The following is a 10,328-nucleotide window of genomic DNA, read 5'->3' as shown; positions in this document are numbered from 1 at the left end:
CCCGGTTGGAGGGGTCAGAGTAGAACCCGGTTGGAGGGGTCAGAGTAGAACCCAGTTGGAGGGGTCAGAGTAGAACCCAGTTGGAGGGGTCAGAGTAGAACCCAGTTGGAGGGGTCAGAGTAGAACCCAGTTGGAGGGGTCAGAGTAGAACCCAGTTGGAGGGGTGAGAGTGGAACACAGTTGGAGGGGTCAGAGTGGAACCCGGTTGGAGGGGTCAGAGGGCCAGTAGAACCCGGTTGGAGGGGTCAGAGGGCCAGTAGAACCCGGTTGGAGGGGTCAGAGTAGAACCCGGTTGGAGGGGTCAGAGTAGAACCCGGTTGGAGGGGTCAGAGTAGAACCCGGTTGGAGGGGTCAGAGTAGAACCCGGTTGGAGGGGTCAGAGTAGAACCCGGTTGGAGGGGTGAGTGTAGAACCCAGTTGGAGGGGTGAGTGTAGAACCCAGTTGGAGGGGTGAGTGTAGAACCCAGTTGGAGGGGTGAGAGTGGAACACAGTTGGAGGGGTCAGAGTGGAACCCGGTTGGAGGGGTCAGAGGGCCAGTAGAACCCGGTTGGAGGGGTGAGTGTAGAACCCAGTTGGAGGGGTGAATGTAGAACACAGTTGGAGGGGTCAGAGGGGAACCCGGTTGGAGGGGTCAGAGGGCCAGTAGAACCCGGTTGGAGGGGTCAGAGTGGAACCCGGTTGGAGGGGTCAGAGGGCCAGTAGAACCCGGTTGGAGGGGTCAGAGTGGAACCCGGTTGGAGGGGTCAGAGGGCCTGTAGAACCCGGTTGGAGGGGTCAGAGGGGACCCCGGTTGGAGGGGTCAGAGTGGACCACAGTTGGAGGGGTCAGAGTGGACCACAGTTGGAGGGGTCAGAGTGGACCACAGTTGGAGGGGTCAGAGTGGACCACAGTTGGAGGGGTCAGAGTGGACCACAGTTGGAGGGGTCAGAGTGGACCACAGTTGGAGGGGTCAGAGTGGACCACAGTTGGAGGGGTCAGAGTGGACCACAGTTGGAGGGGTCAGAGTGGACCACAGTTGGAGGGGTCAGAGTGGACCACAGCTGGAGGGGTCAGAGTGGACCACAGCTGGAGGGGTCAGAGTGGACCACAGCTGGAGGGGTCAGAGTGGACCACAGCTGGAGGGGTCAGAGTGGACCACAGCTGGAGGGGTCAGAGTGGACCACAGCTGGAGGGGTCAGAGTGGACCACAGCTGGAGGGGTCAGAGTGGAACACAGCTGGAGGGGTCAGAGTGGAACACAGTTGGAGGGGTCAGAGTGGAACACAGTTGGAGGGGTCAGAGTGGAACACAGTTGGAGGGGTCAGAGGGCCAGTAGAACACAGTTGGAGGGGTCAGAGGGCCAGTAGAACACAGTTGGAGGGGTCAGAGTGGAACACTGTTGAAGTTAAACAAATGAATTGAATAAATGCTCGTGGCTTGAACTTCCTCTCTACAGTATTGAGCAGAACTTACATATCTATCTTTCTCTACAGTTTCTCTACAGTATTGAACTAACGTTTTGTCTGTCTGTCTCTCTCTCTCTCTGCCCAGTTTGAGATCCTACTCTGTGTACAGGACCATGACGACCCAGCCATTGACGTTTGTAAAAAGCTTCTAGGAAAATATCCCAACGTTGATGCTCGGTTATTTATAGGTAAGAGTCTGGTTGATGAATTCTTTGAACACCTGTTAATTAATATTCATATCTCATGTCCTGCAATTCTAAGATCTGTCTAATAAATATGTTAATATTTGTAGTTGTAAGTAGGGAGACGTGTCAATGCTCAGTACGGTGGCCTGTCGGTACACAAAGAGCCGGACTAAACAACAGTACACAGTTGGCCAATTCCTTTTTGAGCGTGGATGGACGGAACATGTATTTTTGCCATCTAAGATTGTTCTGGCAATTCTCACATATAAATTTAATCGGGAGGAAGGACGTTTTGACATGCATGTTACATTTTTGTCACGTATTTATTTTAAAATCATTTTGAAAGTGGACATTTTTATGGCCCTTTTTTCTGACCTCTGAACCCTACATTACACTGACCACCAATACTGCTTGACCAAAAGTATGTGGACACCTGTTCATCAAACATCTCATTCCATAATCATGGGCATTAATATGGAGTTGGTCTCCCTCCCCTTTGCTGCTATAACAGCCTGCACTCTTCTGGGAAGGCTTTCCACTAGATGTTGGAACATTGCTGCTATAACAGCCTCCACTCTTCTGGGAAGGCTTTCCACTAGATGTTGGAACATTGCTGCTATAACAGCCTCCACTCTTCTGGGAAGGCTTTCCACTAGATGTTGGAACATTGCTGCTATAACAGCCTCCACTCTTCTGGGAAGGCTTTACACTAGATGTTGGAACATTGCTGCTATAACAGCCTCCACTCTTCTGGGAAGGCTTTACACTAGATGTTGGAACATTGCTGCTATAACAGCCTCCACTCTTCTGGGAAGGCTTTACACTAGATGTTGGAACATTGCTGCTATAACAGCCTCCACTCTTCTGGGAAGGCTTTCCACTAGATGTTGGAACATTGCTGCTATAACAGCCTCCACTCTTCTGGGAAGGCTTTACACTAGATGTTGGAACATTGCTGCTATAACAGCCTCCACTCTTCTGGGAAGGCTTTCCACTAGATGTTGGAACATTGCTGCTGGGACTTGCTTCCATTCAGCCACGAGCATTAGTGAAGTTGGTCACTGATGTTGGGCGATTAGGCCTGGCACTCAGTCGGCGGTCCAATACAACCCAAAAGTGTTTGATGGGGTTTAAGTCAGGGCTCTGTGCAGATCAGCCAAGTTCTTCCACACCAATCTGGACAAAACATTTCTGTATGGACCTCGCTTTGTGCACGTGGGCATTGTCATGCTGAAACAGGAAAGAGCCTTCCCAAACTGTTGCCACAAAGTTGGAAGCACAGAATCTTCTAGAATGTCATTTTATGTTGTAGCATTAAGATTTCCCTTCACTAGAACTAAGGGGCACAAACCATGAAAAACAACATTATTCCTCCACCAAACTTTACAGTTGGGTCTATGAATTCGGGCAGGTCGTGTTCTCCTGGCATCCGCCAAACACAGATTTGTCTGTCGGACTGCCAGCATTAGTCACCACTCCAGCCGACTCTTGGCATTGCTTATTGTGATCTTAGGCTTGTGTGCGGTTGCTCGGCCATGGAAACCCATTCTGTGAGCTTGTGTGGCCTACCACTGCGTGGCTGAGCCGTTGTTGCTCCTAGACGTTTCCACTTCACAATAACAGCACTTACTAGTTGACCGGGGGCAGCTCTAGCAAAGCGTGGATTTGACAAACTGACTTGTTGGAAAGTTGGCATCCTATGACGGTGCCACGTTGAAAGTTACTGAGGTCTAAGGTCACTCTACTGCCAATGTTTGTCTACGGAGATTGCATGGTGGTTTGATATACCTGTCAGCTACAGGTGTGGCTGAAATAGCTGAATCCACTCATTTGAAGGAGTGTCCATATATTTCTGTCATTATACTACTTATACTGTTCTGTAAAACATGGAGCTTATATTTAATAAAAAAATATTGTTATTAATATCTCAGAGCTGGGCTGTGATTCGTTAATGACCTATGATGTCATTTTCTATGTATAAAATGGGTCTTATCATTAACAGTACCAGAGAGCCACTCGGGGAAAGGGGACGTGTTTTGAAGATTATATTGTTCCAAACGATATGTCTAAAAATAAAAATAAACATTTTATTATCAAAAAAAGTTTTGACTTTTGAGAGAATATTTCTCATTTTTAAATAAATGAATGTGAAACATTGTATTTCAGAATCTAGACAATAAGGACCTTATTTTACAGCACAATATAAAGAGTAAAATGACACCGAGATGCTGTCTGTATCGTGTACAGATCACAGATTCTGACTGGAAGGCATTTTGTAGGTTTTAAATCTGTCAAAAATGTCCACTTTCGTCATCCCCCAAAAATAAAGAAGTGATGCAAATGTCAGACGTCCTTCCTCCTCATGAAGTTTATTTCCTCCGCAGTCGCCAAAAAATACAACAAAAACGTTCACATTTAGGTTTTGGGCGGCAGAATGAACTTCTGATTTATTTTGATTGGGCAATATTCAAACTTTACTGAGACAGATCATTTAACAAAAAAAACATTTTCATTGAGTAAATGTATGTATTGGTTGTTAAATGATGTAATGTAAATGGTTGTCTTCGAGATTAAAATGTAATGAATTGGGAAGATCCCAGGCTGTGTCATTACCTGCCGTGACCTGCGAGTCCCATATAAGGCCACGCACAAAATGGCCTCCCTGCTGAATGAGAGGGCTGAAGGGAAGTGAAACCGTCTGTAAAGGTTGAAGAGAATCTCTTGGTTTTTACAACACAGTCTTGGTGACGGTCCTAGTGCACGTCAAGTCACTGAACAAATGTTCTGTTGCAGGAGGAAAGAAGGTCGGCATCAACCCCAAGATAAATAACCTGATGCCGGGTTATGAAGGGGCCAAGTATGACCTCGTGTGGATCTGCGACAGCGGAATACGAGGTAGGAAACTTCACTTAGCTTGTATCCCAAAGGGCACCTTTTTATTCCCTACGTTGTGCACTGCCCTGGTCAAGAGTAGTGCACTACCTAGGGATTGTGGTGGCATTTGGGGACGTTTCCTTACTCCGATTTTTGAATTGTAACAGAATGAATCAGCTGCACTGTTACAAATCAGTCAGCGGTCTCTGTTTTCGTTCTTATCACTGACTCACACCCGTTGGATAATACAGAGACTATCTTATGTGTTCTAGTTTTGAACCTTGAACAAATAAACTGAACCTAGATAAACCAGACCTTTATGTTTGTATGTAAAGCTATCAACGTTTATTTTATTCACCTATATTCAAGTACTGTAGTTGGATAAAAAAGGTTGTTTAGATCTCATTGCCTGATCTGTAAACTGCTGATTTTAATTCAAATAAAATGAACAATGGGCTTTCTATATACATCGATAGATTAATTTTGTTCCTGTTCCTCCCCAGTGAAACCGGACACTCTGACCGATATGGCCAATCAGATGACTGAGAAGGTGGGGTTGGTTCATGGCCTTCCCTACGTGGCCGACAGACAGGGCTTCGCTGCAACACTGGAGCAGGTGGGCATCCTTACAGACAGAGGCTCTCAGTTCAGAGACTGGGGAGCCGGTAGCCTGGGGGGCCTGGGGAGCCGGTAGCCTGGGGGGCCTGGGGAGCCGGTAGCCTGGGGAGCCGGTAGCCTGAGGGGCCTGGGGAGCCGGTAGCCTGGGGAGCCGGTAGCCTGAGGGGCCTGGGGAGCCGGTAGCCTGAGGGGCCTGGGGGGCCGGTAGCCTGGGGAGCCGGTAGACAGTAGCATTCTTCCAGACAGAGACAGACCACTAGTCTGGTGCTCTACTAGATCTATATGACTTAACCCTCAGAGTTCTGAAGCCGTGTTCACACTACAGGCTTTAATGCTCAAATCACTTGTTTTTCAAATCCGTTTTGGAATATTGACTCTCCAAACAGCAAGTTACCAAATCGTGCGTGTGTGTGTGTGTGTGTGTGTGTGTGTGTGTGTGTGTGTGTGTGTGTGTGTGTGTGTGTGTGTGTGTGTGTGTGTGTGTGTGTGTGTGTGTGTGTGTGTGTGTGTGTGTGTGTGTGTGTGTGTGTGTGTGTGTGTGTGTGTGTGGACAGCAGTCATTTGCATTCACACTTTTTTTTACTTATTCCACATTTTGTTGTTAGGTTGTGGGACTAAAATGGATTTAATTTGTTTTTTTTTGTAAACGATCTACACAAAATGTCTAAGTGGAAGATAAATTAGAACATTTATTTTTAAATTAATGGAAAATAAAACACTACCTTGATTAGATAAGAATTCAACCCCTGTGTCAATACATTAGAAAACAGCTGTGAGTCTTTCACATTATCTGGACTAACCTGTTCCCCCGCACATTGACTCTGTACCGTAATACCCTGTATATAGCCTCCACATTGACTCTGTACCGTAATACCCTGTATATAGCCTCCACATTGACTCTGTACCGTAACACCCTGTATATAGCCTCCACATTGACTCTGTACCGTAACACCCTGTATATAGCCTCCACATTGACTCTGTACCGTAATACCCTGTATATAGCCTCCACATTGACTCTGTACCGTAATGCCCTGTATATAACCTCCACATTGACTCTGTACCGTAACCCCCTGTATATAGCCTCCACATTGACTCTGTACCGTAACCCCCTGTATATAGCCTCCACATTGACTCTGTATATAACCTCCACATTGACTCTGTACCGTAATACCCTGTATATAGCCTCCACATTGACTCTGTACCGTAATGCCCTGTATATAACCTCCACATTGACTCTGTATATAACCTCCACATTGACTCTGTATATAGCCTCCACATTGACTCTGTATATAGCCTCCACATTGACTCTGTATATAGCCTCCACATTGACTCTGTATATAGCCTCCACATTGACTCTGTACCGTAATACTCTGTATATAGCCTCCACATTGACTCTGTACCGTAATACCCTGTATATAACCTCCACATTGACTCTGTACCGTAATACCCTGTATATAACCTCCACATTGACTCTGTATATAGCCTCCACATAGCCTCTGTATATAGCCTCCACATTGACTCTGTATATAGCCTCCACATAGCCTCTGTATATAGCCTCCACATTGACTCTGTATATAGCCTCCACATAGCCTCTTAACTGCATTGTTGGTTAAGGACTCGCAAGTCAACATTTCACTCAGATTTTTATTTAAAATCTAAAAGTAAAAGAATGGAATTAAAAAATTATAAATATTAGGAACGATCAATACTGATGTGGCATTGACTAAAATATAGGAGGAGAATAGAATACAGAACATACATATGAGATGAGTAAAACCGTATGTAAACATTATCACAGTGACCAGTGTTCCATTATCACAGTGACCAGTGTTCCATTATCACGGTGACCAGTGTTCCATTATCACAGTGACCAGTGTTCCATTATCACGGTGACCAGTGTTCCATTATCACGGTGACCAGTGTTCCATTATCACGGTGACCAGTGTTCCATTATCACGGTGACCAGTGTTCCATTATCACGGTGACCAGTGTTCCATTATCACGGTGACCAGTGTTCCATTATCACGGTGACCAGTGATTTCAGTGATACTTGCTTGAAAATCACCGGCTGACAAAACATTCATGCCCGCTACAGTAAAGTTGTATGGGAACAAAATATTATTTATATTTCAATTGTAATTTCTATTGTTATATTCCACTATATTCAGGCCTCGTATTTCCCGACGGTATCGATGCCCCCTTTAATAAATCCATGCCTTGTGGTCAAAGTGACCGTGGTGCCCTTGGGTTGAACATAATCATTATATTCCCTTCCCCGATCGATTATATTGTTGTGGTTAAAGTTGACAAAGTAAAAATCTGTCGTTCTGCCCCTGAACAAGGCGGTTAACCGACCGTTCCTTGGGCACCGACGACGTCGATTGAAGGCAGCCCCCGCACCTTGCTGATTGAGGGGTTGGGTTAAATGCGGGGGACACATTTCAGTTGAATACATTAAATTGTACAGCTGACTAGGCATCTCCCTCTTTCCATGTTATGTTGCTCCTGGATTGATTGTGACATGTCCTAAGACTGCTATCGTGAAGACACAGAAGTACTAATTAATAGCCATGTAATATACTATAACGTGCATATATCAACACAATGATCTCTTTATTTTATATGAATTATGATCACTTATCTGAGAAGGTACTAAAAATATATAAAATAAATTGTTTAACTGATAGTCGCCTCTACAAGTAGTTTTTGACTGTACCGTAAGAACAATGTCTGTTTTCCAACAACAACAAAAACATGTTTTTATTCGCCATCTGTTTGTCTGACTGATGAAGAACCCTAAACTTAAATAGTCTTTTTTGTTTTGGTGCGTTAAAAATTAAGGGTGAGGGCCTCCCGGGTGGTGCAGTGGTTAAGGGTGCTGTACTTCAGCGCCAGCTGTGCCATCAGAGTCCCTGGGTTCGCGCCCAGGCTCTGTCGTAACCGGGAGGTCTATTGGCCTAGCGTCGTCCGGGTTAGGGAGGGCTTGGTCGGTAGGGATGTCCTTGTCTCATCGCGCACCAGAGACTCCCATGGCGGGCCGGGTGCAGTGCGCGGTGTTTCCTCCGACACATTGGTGCGGCTGGCTTCCGGGTTGGATGCGCGCTGTGTTAAGAAGCAGTGCGGCTTGGTTGGGTTGTGTATCGGAGGACGCATGACTTTCAACCTTCGTCTCTCCCGAGCCTGTACGGGAGTTGTAGCGAGGAGACAAGATGGTAGCTACTAAAACAATTGGATACCATGAAATTGGGGGGAAAAAGGGGTAAAAAATTAAAAATATTTAAGGGTGGTTCGTACAGACACACACAGAAGTTCTGAAATTCCAATATTATGTTCCCCCCCCCCCCCCCTAACTTTTCTGTCACGGGTCTAGGGATTGAAGGGGTCGAAGGTTAGAGACTGTTACCTGTCCTACTAATCTACCTCTGTCTTTCTAACAGGTGTACTTTGGCACGTCCCACCCACGCTCCTACATCTCAGCCAACGTGATGGGTATTAAGTGTGTGACAGGGATGTCATGTTTGATGAGGAAAGATATCTTGGACCAGGCTGGAGGGCTCATAACCTTCGCTCAGTACATCGCTGAGGACTACTTTATGGCGAAGGCCATCGCTGACAGGTACAGACATTACAGACCCTGGTTAACCTGAGGTTATCTGACCCTAACCCTTTATCATACATGTTACAGCTAACCTGAGGTTCTGACCCTAACTCTGACCCTAACCTTAACCCTTACCGTATACATGTTGAACCTTACCCTGACCCAAACCCTGACCCTAACCTCAACCCTTACCTTATACATGTTGAACCTTATCCTGACCCTAACCCTAACCTTAACCCTTACCTTATACATGTTGAACCTGACCCTAACCCTGACCCTGACCCTAACCCTGACCCTATCCCTGACCCTAACCTCAAACCTTACCTTATACATGTTGACCCTTACCCTGACCCTAACCCTGACCCTAACCCTGACCCTAACCCTGACCCTAACCCTGACCCTAACCCTGACCCTAACCCTGACCCTAACCCTGACCCTAACCCTGACCCTAACCCTGACCCTATCCCTGACCCTAACCTCAAACCTTACCTTATACATGTTGAACCTTACCCTGACCCTAACCCTGATCCTAACCTTAACCCTTACCTTATACATGTTGAACCTGACCCTAACCCTGACCCTATCCCTGACCCTAACCTCAAACCTTACCTTATACATGTTGAACCTTACCCTGACCCTAACCCTGATCCTAACCTTAACCCTTACCTTATACATGTTGAACCTGACCCTAACCCTGACCCTAACCCTGACCCTAACCCTGACCCTAACCCTGACCCTATCCCTGACCCTAACCTCAAACCTTACCTTATACATGTTGAACCTTACCCTGACCCAAACTCTGACCCTAACCTTAACCCTTACCTTATACCTTACCCTGACCCTAACCCTGACCCTAACCCTTCACTCAATACAGCCTAGTTTATCATATAATGTATGTTGACACTTCTTTTAAATTGTGTTTGTCTATCGTCCCCTATATAGCACCAGTCTAACTCATTCAAGGGTTTTTCTTTATTTTTACCATATTCTACATATGTGTTATTTCATAGTGTTGATGTCTTCACTATTATTCTACATACTGTAGGAAATAGTAAAAACAAAGAAAAATCCTTGAAAGAGTAGGTGTGTCCGAACTTTTGACTGGTACTGTGTGAATGTGTGTGATATATATATAGATATAGATATAGATATAGATATAGATATAGATATAGATATAGATATAGATATAGATTATATATAGATATAGATATAGATATAGATATAGATATAGATTATATATAGATATATATAGATATAGATTATATAGATATATAGATATAGATTATATATAGATATATATATATAGATATAGATTATATATATTATATAGATTATATAGATTATATAGATAGATATAGATAGATATAGATAGATATAGATAGATATAGATAGATATAGATAGATATATATATAGATATAGATTAGATATATATATATTTATATAGATTATATATATAGATATATATAGATATATATAGATTATATAGATTATAGATTATATAGATTATATATATATATAGATTATATAGATATATATATTATATAGATTATATAGATTATATAGATAGATATAGATAGATATAGATAGATATAGATAGATATATATAT

At 44.3% G+C, this 10,328-nt stretch overlaps 1 protein-coding gene across 1 annotated transcript; it reads left to right on the top strand.

Annotated features, from left to right (window-relative positions):
* Positions 1 to 1,530: 1,530 nt before the first annotated feature.
* LOC124029770 (ceramide glucosyltransferase-like) lies at positions 1,531 to 8,830 on the top strand (the record flags this gene model as incomplete). Its single annotated transcript, XM_046341358.1, is given in 4 exon segments — positions 1,531 to 1,633; positions 4,424 to 4,525; positions 5,008 to 5,120; positions 8,560 to 8,830. Coding segments are annotated over 4 exon segments (528 nt in total), but the record flags the coding sequence as incomplete, so codon positions are not given.
* Positions 8,831 to 10,328: the final 1,498 nt, after the last annotated feature.

This window comes from Oncorhynchus gorbuscha, unplaced genomic scaffold, assembly GCF_021184085.1.
Source record: "Oncorhynchus gorbuscha isolate QuinsamMale2020 ecotype Even-year unplaced genomic scaffold, OgorEven_v1.0 Un_scaffold_7634, whole genome shotgun sequence".
Classification (NCBI taxonomy): Eukaryota; Metazoa; Chordata; class Actinopteri; order Salmoniformes; family Salmonidae; genus Oncorhynchus; species Oncorhynchus gorbuscha.
The sequence above is the reverse complement of the archived record's forward strand: the minus strand, read 5'-3'. Positions and strand labels throughout refer to the sequence as shown.